Source organism: Centrocercus urophasianus, unplaced genomic scaffold, assembly GCF_019232065.1.
Source record: "Centrocercus urophasianus isolate 14NV4802_14NV808 unplaced genomic scaffold, USGS_Curo_1.0 seq_17, whole genome shotgun sequence".
Lineage (NCBI taxonomy): Eukaryota > Metazoa > Chordata > Aves > Galliformes > Phasianidae > Centrocercus > Centrocercus urophasianus.
In genome coordinates this window covers 10,793,275-10,812,766 of record NW_024884722.1, presented here as the reverse complement: position 1 = coordinate 10,812,766, position 19,492 = coordinate 10,793,275, and the positions used below count along the sequence as shown (strand labels likewise).

Genomic DNA, 19,492 nt, shown 5'->3' with positions numbered 1-19,492 from the left:
GGAGGCAGTGGTTTCTGGCAGTGGAGAAAGGTAGGATCAGAGCAGGATTAACTAGAGCTTCCAAATAGTATAACTTTATTTTCTGTTCTGTGTGATTGCTGCCAAGGAGGTGATAGTCTCAGCAAGGAGAACAGTTTTATTTGACTCTTTGTGTGTGTGTGTGTGTGTCAGGCAGTGTCAGGTGCATCTCGGCTCAGTGACTGTGGGGTGATGAGCCCTACGCTGAGTAACATCTTTGACCTGTGAAAATGCAAATGGAAGGAAAAGTGAAGCTGAATTGGCTGGCGGGATGTGTGTTAAATAACACACAGTTTAACCTCAAGCAAAATGCATTGCTCTAATTTTGCCAAAATGGCACTTTTTGATTGAGCTCAGATTAATGTTTCTTCCTTTCTAGCCATGTGAATTTTTTTTACGTGAACAACAGTTACATCTCAGAATAAAATTCCATTCAAACCCTTTTCCTTAATATCCAGCAATGATAGTTTTTTTCCACTAAAAGAAATAACTCAGCAAAATCTTAAGAATTTGGAAGGTATTTTGGTGGTATGAAATCCGTCTCACTATCTTGGGGGGAAAAAAACAAAAAGCTTTTCATTAAATCTTGTTTTATGCATAAATATGGAGGTTACCCTACAGAAAGTGCCGCAGGGGTTTCAAAGGAATCACGAAAGGAGGAGTCAAACGTGTGACTGTAGCTTTATGTCTTGCTCAGGCTAATGTCTGAGCCTCAACTGCCTTCCCTGCTGTAGTATTACGTTTAATAAACATGAAGGATTGGTCTATAATAGCAGTGAATGTACCCAGATGCTTACGCTTTAATTAAAGGCATATATCATGAAATAAAGCACCTTTAAAAGAAAAATCTTCCCATCAGACATGTGGTTCCCATTCAGTTCCTCTTATTCTTGGACTTTTGGAATATAAAGACTGAATGAGCTTCTAAAGAGGTACAGCGTGGATGTCCCTGAAGCAAATAAGATTTTCCAGTTGGGGTGGAAAGAGCACTTGGAATTCTGGAGTATTTGAAACGGCAGGAATTATGGAGTAGCAAAGCAGTCAAAAAAGTGAGCTCTCATTCAAAATGGCATTTCTATTTATAGTACCTTTTGCACATTGTTAAAACTAAATTATTTATAAATGATTGAGATGTACTTTGAATGATCAAAATGAACACAATTTTTCATCCTTTTCTTCAGTTAGAGAGAAAAAAAATCTGAAAATATGCTTTTCATCTTGGTTATGGACAGGTCCAGCATTTTGGGGACTGGGAAAGTAATTAGAGGAGAGAGGTTCTTTTCACCCAGGACCGAAGCATGCCTTAATGTCTTTAGTAACACATTTATGTCATCACTCCTCTTGAAGTTGTATCTGGACTACTTGTTCCACTGCAAACCAGTCATGCAGTGGGAAAGCAAAAGATATGCTGTGCTCTCAGTAGAAATGGCATTTTTTTTTTTCGGCTGAGTGTACTCAGTACCAATTAGGCTTAAGAGAAATTGCAATGTGAAGGTTTTTGAGGATACATTTTTTTCTACCACCATAATCCACTTACCACTTATCTTGAAAGTGAAGGGGAGAAGCAGAGAGGAGGTCTTGCTTTGAGCATCTGCTTTAAGCAAATTCAACTACTGTGAGTGGACCCATCAGATGAAAGCACTTATTTAACTGTAAAACCACAAAATGTAACATTGGTGCATGACCTGGTTGCTTTATAAGCCGGGTCTGGATCAAACTGTACAATTACAACGTGAAGTTAAGCATTGTGGTTGGACTTGATGATCCTTAAGGTCTTTTCCAACCCAAGAATTCTATGATTTCCAAAGTTCTGTGGCTTTGCACAAAAGATCCCCGACCAATTTTTTATAATGATGTAGTCTGGGTTGTTTTTTTTTTTTTTTTTTTTTTCCCTAAAAACCATTTTTTGCCAGCCAGCTTGTGAAATATTTCAGTGTAAGACTTGGAAGCGTGAAGAAAACTACCCATCTTCTGATACTTTTTTTTCTGTATAAGAGAGATGATAAAAATGCATCTAATATTTAATTTCTCTCTAGACCAGATTCTCATCAAAAGAGTCTGTTTCCATTGTGCCTTTTCCTGTATAACATCTATAGCAAAATGAGCAGCTCTGGTGGGTCTTGGGTACACAGCACTCTGTGTATGCATTCTTCATCCATGCCCAACAAAGTCTGATTGCTCCGTGCTAGAGTGAAGCCTGGGGCTCTAATGAGTTGTCTTCATGCAACCCTTAATCACCTGGAAAAGAAATCAAAGTGTAGAGATAAACTGGTCCATTTGTTTTCATTGCAATTACTAGTTTTTACAATTCTACATAAACAAAGTCCATAAATATGATGCTGGTAGATTTCTTTCACCTAAACTCTGCTCCTCCAGCTGCTGATGTTTTGGCTCAGGAAGCAGGATATATTTATTGCTTTTTTTTTTAGCACGGAGCTGACAAGGATGTTTTGCTGGACAGCTTATGCCAAGAGAAGAGAATGAGAAGTTCTCATTTGCCTTCTCTGAACATGCTGAAGAACTTCCCAGTTTTTGATCTTCTCTGCAGCCCGAGCAAAGCAAGGTGGTACAGAACAGGTGTTATTCTTCAGTTGGACATCAGCTCGAATGTGACAGAAGCCTTCGTGTCTCATGGTTTCTGCTTGATATTGTGGAGATGCCTCCATTCATGAAAGCTCATGAATGAGAAGTTATAGAGGTTGTCTCAGGGATTCAGCTGGAGCTGAATGTAAAGGACACCACTTTCAAATGGTGAAACAATGAAACAAAATAAAAAAGAATATTTTGGCAGCTTGGTTTGTCAGTGGTAAACTCAACAGAGCATGTTGGCTTGATGGATTTGATCTTCAGGAGCAGTCTTACAGTTGGTGACCGGAGATGGATACAATTTTAAAGATGAAAGAAATAAGAGGTAACAGAACTGTAATTATATCTGGTGTCCTTTTACTTGGTGGAGCAGTTATCTCTGACAGTACAGACTCCTTTATTCATCTACTTTTGCCAAGTAAGGGCAGCCATATTAGTTAATTCCTATGTCTAGTTTTAGTGGTGAAAAACAGATGCTTCTCTGCAGTGGGAGAAGTGAGAATCATTCACCTATTCTATACAGAATATTGTTCCAAGATATTTCAAAATGTTTCTCCTTCTAAAGTACCTACTACTTAATTTGCAGTTTGAGTTTATTATATACGTTCCCCCACATGGTGAGTCTTTAGTTGCTTTTAGACAGAGCTTCTCTGTTCTGTACTATAAAAGTGGAAAGTACTGTGACTTTTTCCTGCAGAAAAGCTCATTTTCCTTCTAGAAATGAACTTTCTGACATATTAATGATAGCCCCTTCTTCCCCTTTTGTAATTTCATCTGTAACACAGTGTGGACGGAAAACACATCTTGCAATTTTCTGAATAGTTAAGAACTTTTTCTCAATTTCTGAGCCTTTAAATCTTTGCCAGTAATTGTGATCTTTTTCCTTTTGGGAATTTAAGACTCTGCATCAGACTTTGTTTCCTGAGTTAATTTTTGCAGCTCACTTGCAAGCAGTCCAATTTCCTACAGAAATGTTGACCTGATTTTATTTTTCATCTGTCCCAGTTTGATTTTTTTGGCAGGAATCCTCCACACATTCTGTATATATTTTCTACCATTTCTGGCTGAGAAGGTGTTAGCTTGCTTTTGTGCTATTCTGGTGTCAGAGCCACCTTTTCCCATAAGCAATCCAAGCTACTGCTCAGGATCGTGCTCTTCTAACCACATGGCTGGCTGATCTGGTCTCCCCCTCCTTTTCCATTATGTTACTGTGTGTCAGCTGCTGCCCAGTAATTACCTTAGGCTGACTTTCACCCTGCTGGATTCGTATGAATATATCATGCCATCATCAGCTGGATGTATTGTCTTGAGGAAGGAAACATCATTTTGTGCATAGTAAATGAGTTGTTCTTGTAAGTACATATAGTCCAGCTGTTCTTGCTCACTCTGTCTGGTGCCAATATTTGCAACAGAGTGTTTTTATTTGGATATTGGCTTTTTATATATGTTCCTGAAGCCCTAATTCTTCTTCTATGTTTGAGCAAGAGAGCACATCAATATAAAATTTCTATGAATTTATTTAGTCTGTTGATTGAGAAGCAATAGATGTGACATCACCAGAGTTTTTGCTGTGGTAAGTGTACCCAAGCTATTTTATGCTGGCACTTCCCTATCTCCTACTGAATTTTCAGTCTTCTGCATGCTTCCACATTGAGGACCAAGCAAATCAACGTGGGCACAAGGAACCTAATGTGCAATCTGCAGTGGGGGTATCTCTGTCTGCACTAGTCAATGTGGGCTACTTTTAGTGTCTACGGAAATAAATGAAGGTTTCTATGGCAGGAGCGTAGAAATGTATCTTGGTTCAGGAATTGAGCTTTGGAAGGCGTCTGTTTCTTCCCTGTCTAAAAATGACTCTTGGTGACTAGCTCATGTGTGACTAGCATATGGGCAACTAATGTCAAGGGATTGATCTGTTCCATTTCCAGGCTTTTCCTTCTTTGCTCAGTTTTTCCACATCTCTTCAAGTGGCTTTTAAGTCAGCCAGTTTCTCACGCTGCTTCTGTTTTGAGAATCCAGGCTTGAGCAAAATTATCCACTTTTTTTTCTAGCTATTACTGAGAAAAGAAAGCACCCAAAACAAACGATCCCTGCCTCAAAGAAGACCATGCAAGCAAAAGTTGTGTGCCACCCTGAGAGTTTCTACTGGAGAACTAGAAGGATGTGGAGACTATTTTCATGTGCAACACTGTGTGCATGTATAAATCTTTCCAGCTGAGTCGTTCTGACTATTTCTGGCATGTTGTACGTGTTCACGGCCTAGAATGTGACATCAGGGATAAGGCTGCCTTTTTAAAGGTCTTGCTGCTTATCTCAGGAAAAAAAAAAAAGTCTCAAATGAAGTGTTGCAAGCATTACTGGAATTTGAAGGAGTCTGCTTTTGGTAGTTGCTTATTCAAATAGCAGTTGCTGGGATGGGCCACGTGCTGTGGTGGTTACTGAGGTTCTTCTGCAGTAGGTGTAGAATGGTGAGTTTATCTTTGCATTAAAAATTGAATTTTGTCACACTTCCTATAGACCAGGACTTAGTCCTTCTGCTTTAGGTTCTGCTTCTGAATTGCTCCTTAGTCAAGGCCTCTGCATGCCCCTCTTCAACTGTGTCAAGGCATGAGAATCAAGTTTCAGTGAAGATCAGCCCATCCAAATATTATGACCTGTAATTGGATTAATTTTCCATTAATCAGCGCGGGTCAAATAACACATGATAGTTGCAAAAGGGTGTACACTCATGGTACACTGAAATCCATCTGTCTTGCGAGCTGATGTGTTGGAACGGTCTGGGAGGTGGAAATGCCAAAGATTATTTATCACTGAGGAGTCAGGGCAGAGCTTTAAAAAAGGAAAATCTTGGCACCATGCAAACCTCATTTCCTTCCATCACTTGGTATTCAGCCTTAGGTCAAATTAATCTCTATTGAAATCTGCTGTACTTGCCACTAAATTTGTTGTCTCATCTAAAATGTATCTTTTCTCCCAGGAAAGGAGAGGAATGGAAAGCATATATACGATAAAATTTAATGCATACCAGTGAGGTCTTTATTGTAAGTTTTATTCAGTATTGTATTAAATACTCAGTGAGTATTTATTCAATATTAATTTTTGCATCTGTATATAATACTATGCAAGTAAATTGGTCTGGGTATATACTCTTCAGGAGCTTGTTGCCGTACAACAAACAGCTTTAAGACTCAGCCATCTGGTTAGAATTCAAAGTGGATGCCTAAAATAAACAGATGAATAAATAAATACAAGTTGTTCAAATTAATAGCATAAGAATTCAAGGAGAGAGTCTGCTTCTTTCAGGGTGTCTGGTCAAAGACTTTTTCCAAGGCAAACAGACAGAAAATAACAAAGGAGATCCATGAAGCAGGTAGGGTGCCCAGGGGCTGAGTGGATGTGGTGGGTGGACAGAAGGGCCATGCCAGGTACTAGAAGGTTCAATGGATAAGTATCCTACTTATCTCTCTGTCTGAAATCACCTAGGGGCTGCATGTTCAATTTAATCTTTCTACCATCAGTCTGTCTGAGATTTAATAGAAAGAAGGGAAAAAATACTCAGTAGTTGGTCTCTGGTCTTTAGCTTGATAGAGAGAACGATGTTCCCTGAATGAGGCACAGTGGGAGGGATGAGTAGCTAGAAAGAGATTGTACCTCCTGCCACTGAGCTATCTGTAGCTACTGCTGTTAAGGAGCTGTGAAAGAAAAAGAAATGCTAGGGGCAAATATAAAAGAGAATCTGAGGAAATGGATATAGTTTGCTAATCCTTTGTGCTCTTGGTGAGAATGGTTAATCTGTTGAGGAACGCAATGAGGTTGCTGGTCACACTTACTTATGAACAGGAGTTACTGAGGCGATGATTTGTAAAGCATTATGGATCAGTCTGCAAATTGTACATGTGGTCAGGTTAGCCAGGAGAAGTTGTTTCATGTGACTGATGTGACTGAGTCTGTATGTAAAAGTCCTTGTATGTGTGAAACCATGTTAAATGACACAAGGAATATTGCTGGCAGGTGCCAGGCTAATGTTAAGTTGTAGCACTGCTCAATTTTACTTCTGTATTGTGAATTTTCAATAATTCTCTATAAGAACAATGTTAATCAGAATGTTCCCTTAGAAGGTAGTTATTTTAATATTGAAGTTGAATTTATAAGTCTGTTCGTGGGTTCAGATAAGGGATTTTCTTTTCCTTGTTCCTTTAATTAAAAAAAAAAAAAAAAAGGAAAATAAAAAAGATAAGCAATGCTTTATTTTGTGTCTAAGGATTATTATTTTGGGAGCAGAGGTTTCTCTACTCACTTTTTTTTTTTTTTTTTTTAAACTATCTCTGTGATGGGTGACTAGAAAAGGAGAGGAGGTCCAGATAACAGTAGTTATGTAGTGCTGTATCTTATCTGGTGACAATGCCAAAGAAATAAAGCCAGATAGGAAATCTGATATCCTGTAGAACACAGAGCAGAAAATCTTTCCTAATAATTCATACCACAAGCTGAACAACGTTGGCTGAAGTCTACAGAAGTGGAGCTCATTTTGACATGAAGATTGGAGGACACCTGCTTCTATTCTTATCTATGATATGCTTTATTCACTGGCAGCTTTGAGCTATCAGTGTCAGAAATTTTCTCCGTTTGCGAAAAAGCAAAAATCTGATTCTTTTGTCTTTGCAGAACTAGCTGTAGTAGATGTTTGAAACTCTTCTGAGTTTCTTTTTGCTAGTTATGCAGTGCAGAGGCTTGACTATGTGGTCATGTGAAAATACACTGAGAATTAGTTAGCTGCCTCAGGGTGCAGGCATTGCTTTAACAGTCCTTTCCTATTTCCTTTGGTAAATTGTTCTAAGGACCTACTTTGATGTGTCTGCTGGATCCTTGCGGTCAAAGATACTGATCATTCAGGAAATTTCAACATTCAGTGCAAGCACGTATAGTTTATCTCCCCAGACACACTAAATCATCCATCATAGCATAGCCATAGTTCACATCATGAGGTTGTGAACCCTTCTAATCTGGACATGGTCCTGCCTCCTATTTGTAAATTCAGTTACTGCAAATCAAATGCACAACCTTAACTCAGATGTTATCATTTTGCCATTAAGAACCTAAATGTTACAAACATATAAGTTTCTTGGCTCTGTTATCTACCTGCTTAGCCTGCAATCAACACTTATTCTATTCAACCAGAATTTATTTCAAATGGAATTTAATTGAAGTTCCCTTCAAAAGACTGTTATTTCTCTGTGATTGTAAAGCAGAGCAGCTATTTCTGAAAGTGTAATTTATTTCCAAAAAGAAAAAAAAAATCTCAAAGTTAGCAATACAGGAATACAGCTTACACGTGAATTGATAGGGAGTGAATCAATTGTGGGTGATAAACTAATTGGAGGATGGTGTTTGTAGTGTTAAGCAGAGTACATGTGAAGTGAACCTATGTCTGAGACTGTGTGGAACTGCATTAGAATTTGGTTGCTGCATCTTTTGCTAGCCAGAAAGACACAGAATAGTTATTAGATTGAAAATTTGGCTTTCAAGAAGTTTCTACTTCACTATCCTGAATGTTTAATTTCTTGAGCAGATTGATTCATAGCCTGCCTCAAAATGTAGACCTTGCCTGTTCTGTACATGGAAGCTGTAAATTAGGAGAAATTTCATATTCTTTCTTACACTGGAGAGGGATGTAATCCTCACCATAAAAACAAATCACAGCATGGTGTTGAGTATAGTCACTATCTACCACAGCATAAGAATGTTAACTAATCTCATTTATCTTTCATTCTAACCAGTGATAGGAATTTACATGTCATCCATCTCCTGCTTCCTGTTGGGCTGAAAAAGCTGGGGGACTGCCAGCTTTCTCAAACGGCAGCCAAAGCGAACGTGTTGACAGCAGAATTAGGAAGCATGAAAATGTTTGAAAATGTTTTGGAACAGCCAACCTGTTTTTAGTCTCAGTGGTGCAGTTTAGGTTAAATTTGAGAGGAGGAGATTGTCTTATTAGCCATCCCTAGCAGTGAGGATGATAGATAGATGTGCAGTAGAATCCTTTTTTATTCTTTAATCTGAACAGATTTTAGTCCTTTATGAAGCAGCAGCTCTTCCTTTTCTTGCTCAGAGTTTATACTTCTCTCTCCCTCTTTGTCTTTCAGCTGTACAGTTCTACTGACTTTGGAAGAAAATGGCAGCTCATGCATGAGAGAGTCACTCCAAGCAGATTTTACTGGTGAGTTTTGCCTTCTGACTTTGTTTGCTTTCAGCATGTTATAGAGAGGTGAAGCATATTTAATTTGAAGAGATTAGTTGTTTTACCAGAACGCTAAATATGCTCTTGATTTTGGTTGTGATTAACTCATTCCATATTATGTATCTTGCAGAGCTATAGGTGAATAACTCAGTGTTTTTACCTCTTTCTTCTCCAGGATCAGCTGGTGTCTTCTAGAGATTAATGCAAGTCTTTTGGTAATTGCAGAATACCTACTTCTTTTGTATACCTGTTTACAGTAACAGAAAAACTGCCCCAGTACTTCAGTGGAAAATCTGTGATCGTTAGACCATCCCTTTTTCCACTCTTCTGAGAGCTCCTTTAACCTGCAACACAATCTTTGCACAGAGCCAGACTCTGACCAGTCTTCTTATGCAAGCCTTTGGGAGAAAGAATGACTCAGACTCTGTTTTGAATCACCCTCTGAGGAGCCAGTTTCTTTCTACTGACTAGTGAGAGCCCAGGATGTGCAAAGTGTTTGCTAAAAATTTGCTTTGTGACTATCTTTCTTTCCTCTTCCCAACTGTTCGTATCCAAAATTGGAAGAGCGTCTTAAAAGCAGAAGATGTAATATACTTAGTTCCTATCTCCAGGCTCCTCTATTTCACACGCTGCTTTTCTAAACTTCTTCACCAGTTGAAGGCTCAATAACTGACTTTAGAGAGAGAAAAGAAACCAGTGGTATTCTTCTGTAGTTGAATCTAGGATTTGGGGCTTGAATCAGTCTTAATATTGTACTACATGCTAGATAATGCAGTTTGTGAATATGTGAAAGTGCTGATGTACAGAATCTGTGAATAGTTAAACAAGTGCCTTGTACTTAAGGCCAAAAAAATGTGATTATTAAGGAGCCACAGACACCTATTTTGAAGAGTCAGTAACAAAAAGGACTTGGATGATTTAGGTATTGGCTCCTTATTTTGAAGAACAATGTAAATATTTTCGAGTCAAATCTGCATTCTTGATCATCATTAAGAACACCTAGAATACACGTCAAAATGTCTGCAGATGGAATTTGTAGTATTTCCATACCTTGCAATGGAGAAAAATGTCTCTCAGATTTTTCAAATTGTCTTGGTCATTCTGCAAGTCCCTTTGAACAGCTTTAGTTTCCCACATTTAAAAGATGGCTTTTTCGTTCTGTATCTGATTTGTCTCAATGTGCCTTTGGATTTTGGGCAGTCAAAGGAGATGCTTGACCATGTAGAAAAGGAATTTGTAAGGATTGTGAGTCTCATAGACCTGCAAAATATATCAAAGATCTGCACTCTTTCTGACCATATCATTGTTGACATTTTGGTAGTGAAGGAAAGTTGTATATATTCTCCAGGTTCTGGTGACAGGTGACCTATCAAAAATCTTCTGATTTCATCATTCATGCCTAGGGGCAGTTGACACAGATGAGCGTAGAACCTCTCCAAGTGTATACTTCTGTGGAATAGAGTAGCTGGTCCTATGGCATAGATGTACCCTACCCTTCAAATAGCACAGCTGAGCTAAGAGGAGTGACTTTCTTGGAAGAAAACACACAAGGGCTGACCTGTGAATAAAACAGTCTCTTTCTACAGGTGATGCTGTGACATTGTTTTTTTTTGTATGTGATTTTTTGTTTTTCCTTAATAATAATAATGGTTAATGGATTATCTCTGTCCACTTGTCTCCTAAAGATGTAGATTTTTCTGCAGTTTGCTTCACTTTTCATGCAGTCTCTTCACTGTGTAGTTTAAATGCTCTTTTTTTGTCACTACATTGACAAAAGCCTCTGTTTCAATTATCATCTTCTCTTGGAAAACATAAAAGTCTTCTGTTGTTAAAGCTGATATGGCATAGATCTAGAAATCTTAGAAATCTCACTCAGAAACAGTAGAATCCCATTGACAATACACTTTCCAAGAGAGTGGATTAGGTTTTTCCCAGATTGAGACAGATTTGAACCAATTCATAGTGCAGGGGTCAGAAATGTTGAAACTTTAGAACATAATAACTCCCCTTAACTGTCTAATTTTCTTTTTTTTCTTTTGTCCTTTCTTTTTAAAGCTGCAAACTGTGAAGACTTAGAAGCTCTGGCATATAAGTGTACCAGAAAAGAAATGCAAGAGCGCTTTAACTCAAAAATTTGATGATTTCTTTTTTATTAGATTTTGGAAGAGCGAGAAAGGAGTCATAGTTGTAAGTTTCAGAGCCGCTACTCAGTGGCCTTCATCAGCCTATTAACTACTCATTATCAAACCTGTTAATTAATTCAATTAACAGGTTTGACAATTCCAGGAAAGGTGAACTAATGATGGGAAAATACCAAAATCAGTGATTAGTTGCTTACTTGTGATGCTATATATTCACTTATTATCAGGGCCTCAGTGAACCTCCTCCATCAAATGGGTTAATCAAGACCAACACAGTTGGTCTTGTCTAAGGCAGCTTCTGTTTGCTTTTTTCCTCAAAACATGTTTTTTATCTATCTGACTGTGAGAATAATTTTGTGAGGACTGTAATCCTTACCTGGTTCATAGGATCAGTCAACCTGACAGGGAGAGGTCTTATTTTTCTCTGAGACTTTTCCAAATAATTATACCTTCCCTGAGAGAGCTCAAATAGAGAGACTGTAAGGCCAGGAGGAAATTACAATTGTATCAGAATTGTTAGGATGGAATGTGGATTTTTTTCACCCAGTCTAGTGAGCAAGAGCTCTTTGGTAGTCATGGACACACAAGTCATCCTGTGCATTTTGCTGTAGATCTGTCAGGCTGCACCTACAATGGCTCCATGCTGGTCAAAAGCAAAGTCCTAAGCTGCAATATTGGCCTGTGGCTTTTTATCCTGGCTCTTACTTTTGGCTTATTTTTTCCTTAGTCTCAGACTTCAGTGCTGATCACTGCATTCTCATTCCATATGGGGTATCACATGTACTGCAGTTTGTGGGACATTTCCCTCCACTTCCTGCATCTAGCTCTGAGTTTGTCCATATGCTGAGATTCTTATCTGGGCCACTTGTAGCTATAAAAACTAGGATTTGAGTTCTCTACTTCTGTAGTAATGATTCATTTGTTAGCTACACCCACTGATGGCAATGGCACAGCTTGAACAGAATGTGTTACTTGATATGATTACAGGAATCCAAATCTGGTTCCCATGTGCCTTGGCCTCAGATATTTTAATAATTTAAGATTCTGTAAGGCTGGAAATAGAAGCTTATGCTAATATGATACAGAAATTCCCAAATCTTTCATCACACAATGAAATGACTCAAGATAACGAACTTTGCACTCATGCTGATTCCAGTTAGGGACATACTCAGTATTCTTTTTTTAATACATATTTCTTCGGTTGCCTCTGGCCCCTGCTTTTTTTCCTCGCACTGTAATGTCACATTTTTGCTGATGTGTGGAATGTTATAAAAATTGGAGTCCATATTGTGTACTGTAGGAACTCTGGGGAGGTTTCCCTGACTGTAAAACACATCAGTTCTGTACTGACCAATTCTGTCTCTGTTCAGATAAGGACAATCAAGTCCTTTGAGTTCCCAAGTTGCTTTACTGCCTCTGTCTTTCTGTTGGTGGAATTGTAGGACTAACCAGATAGCAAGACAACTTGATTAATGGAGCAAGTCTTGTTGAGTTCTTAGCTGGACCATGGCTCTTTCATGTCCTGTTGGGTGACTCAAGATGCCTTTGCCTTCTTACCCCATAGGTAAGATCAAGATCAGAGAGCATATCTTTTCCTTGCTGGCTGTAATGGTTGAAGTACTCAAATGCTGTCATATTAAGTGTTGCATTATTGCATATCCATGCATTAATTATAAATACTCCATGATACTAGAGATTTAAAAGATACTTCAGTGGCTTATAAAGTCATTTGTTGTCTTATTATGTTATTCTTTAAAATGCAGAGTTCCACAAGGTGAGCTATGTTTTCTGGCTGATCAGCTAAATGGCTGTCAATATCATATGCTGTCCCATCTGTCTTTGGAGGCCCTGCCTATGTTTCCTGAGCAGGCACTGTGACCGCTACCCTGTGTGGATGTCATCCTGTCCTGCCACTCTCTAAGCTAATGAATGAAGCCTCTGGTTGTTTTGTACCTGTGAGTGCCAGTCCCAGTTATGTTGAACACCGGGGATTAGAAACTGGGAGAAAGAAAGAGATTGTGCTTCACCTTGGATCGTGTTTTGGAGTTGTGAGTTTTCTATCATAGTTGTTCAAGGTACAAGCCAGCAAGTTTCAAGGCAAGGTTTTCAGTCCTTTTCATTGTGCTTTGGATAGAAACAGTGATAAAGTTAGATGGTGTATTTTTGTGTGTTTGCAGCTTGAATTTTTGAAGACTATGGCAGAGGCTGATGTGGATATCTGGGAGCAAAGTAGCAGGAGATAAGGAAGTTGTATCTGTGTTTCATAAGGTTACGTATCTGCAGATGGGCAGGGGTTTGTTTTTATTCCTCAACTCTGTGGGAGTATTAATACTTCCTAATCTCAGTGCCAATTTGGGTTCCCGTGGACTGTATCAGGGGCAGTTCCAGAAGTGATCTTTGGATACAGCTAAGGTTAGCTTTACTTCACTTGTTTGCCAGCTATTAAATGGTTAGTTAAGTATGTGCATGTCTCTCCTGTAAATTCCACTAATCGTTAACTACCAGATGGTGTCATTGCATAGTGCTTGGGAAACATCTCAGAAGTTTTTACAGCCAAATTTAGTGTTAAGAAAGTACAGTTTTGTTGACATCCAATTGACTAGGAAGTGATCCTGCATTAGTGTTTTCTTGGAGTTAAAATTATACTGGACTTGGAGCTATGAATAAAATAAATCCAATTTGGCAGCCACTAACACTGCCTATAGCCTCACAGTGGCATATGCGCAGTGCTTTTTCACATACACCACGTTTTGAAGACTGAACAGGACCTATTTCTTCTATAAGCTGCTGTGATCTGATGACTCATTTGCCTGTGTTAAGGGACTCATTTATCACGTCCTGTAGGTGGGAACACCTGGGAAAGGTTTTCATCCCAGAGGGCGATGCTAACATAAATCCAGAATGTGCTGTTCAAGCCATCGTGACCGCTAACTTCAGTAGGTAGATAATTTTACAATTCTAGTCTTGAGCTCTATAATTAAGGTTGTGGAGAGAGACCTTCTTAAAAGGTCTTGGCATATATTGAAAGATTTCTTGCAAGGACATGTTACTTAATTAAAGATCACAACATTCTGGTGATAATAAGAGCAATTTTATTTTCATCTTCATTCAAAAGATGAACAAATGGGGAAACTGTGAGGACAACGATTTTCTTTTCATTCTGTGTGCTACAGTTAGTGCAGTTGGCAATATAGATATTTAATGTTTCCAAATATTAGATTGTAGCTGACTGGCTTGTTATTACACAGTATGTCAGTGGCAGAGATAGAAAAGAAACTTGGATATAAGAGTTGGATGCATTTTATTGGCTGAAACATGTTGTGGCTTTTTTGTTTGTTTTAAGTTTCATATACCAGTATTTTTAGGAATCTGTGCAAAATATTTGTCCAAAAAAAAAAAAAAAAAAAAAAAAAATTCACCAACAAAAAGAATCCTCCTTAAGTTGTTGATTTTTTTTGCATGTTTTTTGAAGTGATTTTTAAACTTGAAATAAAATCTTACTTCACTATATAAATGAGCTTTTAAAAATAGAGAGATGGTGAAGTCTGAAACAAAGCGTATGGATAGAGGGATCCTGACTCCCATTCACACCTGTTTTTTGTGATGCAAAGCAGATATTGGTTCCTGATATCCAAACTAAGTGGTTGGGACACTCATAAATTGCTTCTTCATCACTGTGATTGTCACAGGAGTGACTAGCAAGGTTTTGGAAACCTTTGAAAGTTTTAGAATTTGCTTTTCTCTATGAATGTATTTTCCCCAAAACTTAGTAGTATCCTGTTTCTTTCACTATAGATTGCTAGGTGTTCTTCCAGGACCTTGTGATAGTTTTCATGGAGAGTTAAGTGAGCCTGAAATCCTAAATGGCCTTAAGAAAATGAAAATCCTTTGGATTCTGTTTTTGGAAAATCCACAAGACTGTTCTACAAAGACCCCCTGAACCTCACCAGTTCTAATGACTTCAGTTTACAAAGGACTTTTGATACAATTAGTCTCTTGCATTGTGAACTGTAGCCCTAAACAGTGGTTGATACTTTAGAAAAAAACTTGTAAAGGGCATTCATTGCCTGATATATTTTTTTTTTATTTACTTATTTATTTGTTGGTGCTCCTCTCCTTGCTGCTTGCTTTCCTTGGAAAATAAATCTTTGACTTTTGGATGAAATCTTGTGGTTGCTATGCTGCCAGGCTCCCGGGGCTCAAAGCTGTTCTAATAAGAAAAAAAGAAAATAAGAAAAGCATACTGGCTGTAGGGAATGTGTGTGATCATAGAGTCGTAGAATGGCCCGAGTTGAAAAGGACCACAATGATCATCTAGTTTCAACCGCCCTGCTATGTGCAGGGTTGCCAACCACTAGACCAGGCTGCCCAGAGCAACATCCAGCCTGGCCTTGAATGCCTCCAGGATGGGGCATCCACAGCCTCCTTTAGTAAAGGGAGAACAGTTTGAGATACTTTTAAAACCCATGAATTAGATAATGAACCAAAATAAGAGAGCCATGTGTCAGCAGACTTAAAAGTCTGTGTAGCACCTCTGGAATTCTGGTTCTGATAGCATACAGCTTGAGTGAGCTCTTTCAAAGGTGACATAATAACCTCTAGGAGAGACATTTTTTGAATAAGTTGCTTTTGAAAAAAGTTTTTTATTCTTAATGTCTATTTTCTTTAGAGAGATGGCACAAACTGGAATAGGAGGGACTACCCTTCTCCACAAATGCAGCTGTGGATTCCTTACATAAATACTATTTAGCTTTTAAAATTTGTGACTTCTTGTAATTTTAGTATAATTAATGATTTTTTTTTTGCATTATGTATAACCAAGATGTTATAATTTTGTATAACCAAGATGTTATAATTACAATATAATCAAGAGAGTAAGGCAAACAGACAATGATCACAAAAGAGAATAAGTGGAAGAGCTTACCCTTGGGTTGAGCTCACCAGAAGATACCAAAAGAGGGGATCTCCAGAAGAGATCCTTCCCCTCTGGTAGCCAGCTCTTAAATAGGTCCAGGAGGGGTGGAGCCTGGCTCCACCCCTTCCGGCAGCACAGGTGAATTGCCTTCACCTGTGCTCCTCTGGCTGACTCAAGGCTCACCTCAGCTGATTAATCAGAGGTTCAGGCCGTGACTCAGCAGTTCCCATACACTCCACCCCTTCACGGCGTGAACCAATGATCAGGTTAACAAAGGGTAAGCTTTCCCTAATACAGAGATCCGGTATATCGCGACGCTTATACAATTTTATCGCGACGTATGTTGGTACAGTTCAAGACAAGTGATGATTAGTGGATGTCCGTATTCTTCTATGGGCCAGTGCTCGATGATGTGACTGGAGGCATGAGGTCCTGAGGTGCAAGTCCATTCTATGTTCCATCAGTCCCATGCAGGCCATCACCGGGTGTTGTATGTGATCTGTCAGCAACACTGGAACGCTTGATGGCATTTTGTTCCTTCCGGTGGTCCTGAAGGCTCACAGACTCACGGGGAGTAATACAGATGTTTCACAGGTACCAGGAGGGGAAGGTCTGCTCTCCAGGGCAAGATACAGGCCGTATTTCTGTCTTGGGTCAACACTTCCGCTTGTACTGGGGCACGTCCTGGCCGCCTGTACCACACTTTTTGGCCGGATATCTGCGGCTGCATAACGATATCAGGCACCAAAGGAGGTGTCCTGATCTGCCATAGGGACAGGATGGGGGTCCCTTTAGCAATAAAGATCGGAGTGTTGACCACAATATCAGTAGGCCATGTACCTATTACTGGAGAGACTACTGAGCCTCCCACCTCCAATAGTCTCCCCCAAGGTGCAAGTAGGCCACACCACTTGGGTCCTACCTGCACCTTCCAGGGCCATTTTATTTTATGGGTTCCTGGCTCTAAGTTTTCAGGGGCAGGGAGCAGAAGATTATTTTCATTACCAATCTGGGGTCTTACCTGATGATCAGTGCCCGTAATTTGGATCCTAAGCGGGGTGGCCCATGTCGTCTGCAACATTCTCAGGGCACTGGGTCTGCCATCTCGAGGTCTTTCATTCAGGTCCCGCAGGGTTTCATACAGTCTTTTTGTCCACCCCTGCAAGGACTGGGAGTCTGTCTTCAGGGCAGCCTTAAGAATACCATTATAACGTTCGATGAGGCCTGCCCCCGTTGGATTATATGGCAGGTGAAATCGCCATTCGATGTTATTTTCTTCTGCCCAGCGCTGTATCGTTGCACCAGTAAAATGAGTCCCTTGGTCGCTCTCGATGACTTGAGGTGTCCCGTAGGCAGACATCAGTTTAGTAAGTGCCTTGATGGTATATGCCTGGTTTGCTTTCGGTACTGGATAGGCCTGCAGTAGCCCACTTGCAGTGTCGACACAGGTCAGGGCATATCTTGCCCCTTCGGAACGAGGAAGGGGCCCGATGTAATCGACCTGCCATCGCTGGAGAGGATTGTGTCCCCTAGCAAGATGGGCTGTTGTTTCGGGCAACGATCTCGGTCTCATCTTGGAGCAAGCGTCGCAATCCTGGCATGCCTGGACAATATCAGATAGTTGTATGGGCAGTCCCCATGCTTTAGCAGCTGCCCACATTGTCTTTTGTCCAGCATGCCGTAGCTTCTGATGTAACCAGCGGGCGATGTTCTCAGATGGCGAATTCTCAATCCATCGAACTCGGGCCAGTGTGCCGGCTTCATCGTTTCCCGGTGACTGTAGGGGCTGATGACCAGAAACATGGTAGACACGTACAGTCCTGTGTTTGACCATATTCCATATATCTAACCACATGTCTTTGCCCCAGATCGGTCGGGCGTGGATAGTCCATTCCTGGGTGGCCCACTGTGCAATCCAAAGAGTGAGCCCCCGGTACACAGCCCAACTATCTGTGCAGATGTTCAGGATACCATCACCGGGTTCCTTGGTTATAACCATCCACACGGCTCGCAGTTCTGCCCATTGGCTGCTCTGACCATCCCCCTCATCGAACCAGATTGTCTCGGTGGAAGGATGGTATGCTATTGCTCTCCACTTGCTCGGGTTGCCCTTGCTGGACCCATCTGTGTACCAGGCATCTTCAGGGATAGGATATTTTCCCTCCTGAACGGGACTCTTTTCTGGTGGAGCGACCAGTATTTCTTTTGGTGCATCACTGTGATACGTAACTGGGCCTAGGATCTTCTGAAGTTCTTCTTTCAAGGGTGATGAAGACAGACTGCTCCTTTGGCTGAGATAGGCGACCCATCGTGCCACTGTTTGTGCTTGGGCCACCCCTGTCTTAGGAAGGTGGGTCAGATCTTTCACCCACCCCTGAATTGGCAGAGTCGTCTTGACTATAACTGCAGCTGTTTGAGTTATTGGCTCTACCGCCTGTAATGCCGAATAGGCAGCCAATAACTGTTTTTCAATCATACTGTATCTTTCTTCTGCTCCGTGCCAAACCTGAGACCAGAAACCAATGGGGGTCCGAACAGAACTCTGGCGTTGCCACAGGCCCCAACCAAAGCCGTCTTGAGTAACATGAACGTCCAACTCGGCTGGGAGGGTAGGATCGAATATACCCAATGCCTGAGCTTGTTTAACTGCCAGTTTTGCTTGTTGGAAAGCATCCTGTTCGGTTTTCCCCCAGTCCCATAGCTGCCCCTTTTTTGTGAGTCTGTATAGTGGCCTTAGCAGCTGCGCTAGGTGAGGTATAAAGGAACGCCAATAACCCAATATACCTAGAAACTCTTGCAGCTGCTTTGATGTTGTAGGGACTGGGAACGCCTGAACCTTATCTATAACAGCACTGGGTAGCACTTTGGTCTTTCCTGACCAAACCACCCCCAGGAATTTTACGGACAGGCCTGGACCTTGCACCTTTTGGGGATTTATAGCCCATCCCCTTTGTTGTAAATAGGCAGTTAATGAATCTGCTGCCTGTCCTACTGCCTCCAGTGAGTCGGATGTCAACAGGAGATCATCAATATAATGATATAGGTTAACATCATCAGGTTTTCTCCAGTCAGCCAGGTCACGCGCCACTAGATTGTGACAATACGTTGGTGAATGCACGTACCCCTGTGGCAGGACCTGAAAGGTCCACTGCCTGCCTCCCCACGTAAACGCAAACTGATCTTGCGATTCCTCAGCAATTGGGATACTGAAGAATGCATTTGCTAGATCTAGGACACAATGATAGGTTTTTATCTCCCTACTCAATGTGTCCATTAGGGAGGCAATATTGGGTACGGCCGCATGAATAGGCGGCGTGACCTTATTTAATTCTCTGTAATCTACTGTCATCCTCCATGTGCCATCCGACTTTCGCACTGGCCATATGGGGGAGTTATATGGGCTGTGTGCAGGTCTTATAATGCCCACTTTTTCTAATTCCTGCACCGTTCTCGATATTTCATCTTGCCCACCCGGGAGTCTATACTGTCTAACATTAGTAATCCGGCACGGTTTCGGCAGGCAAACAGGCTCATGTTTCGCATGGCCTCTTAATATTGCCTGCACCGCCCGGATACTGATACATCTTTGTCGAAGTC

At 40.6% G+C, this 19,492-nt stretch overlaps 1 protein-coding gene across 1 annotated transcript in view; it reads left to right on the top strand.

The window, feature by feature from the left end:
* SORCS3 (sortilin related VPS10 domain containing receptor 3) overlaps positions 1 to 19,492 on the top strand; it is a 271,115-nt gene that overhangs the window by 153,556 nt on the left and 98,067 nt on the right. Inside the window, 1 exon segment of the mRNA XM_042818330.1 lies at positions 8,745 to 8,818. Within this exon segment, the coding sequence (XP_042674264.1) occupies positions 8,745 to 8,818 (74 nt within the window).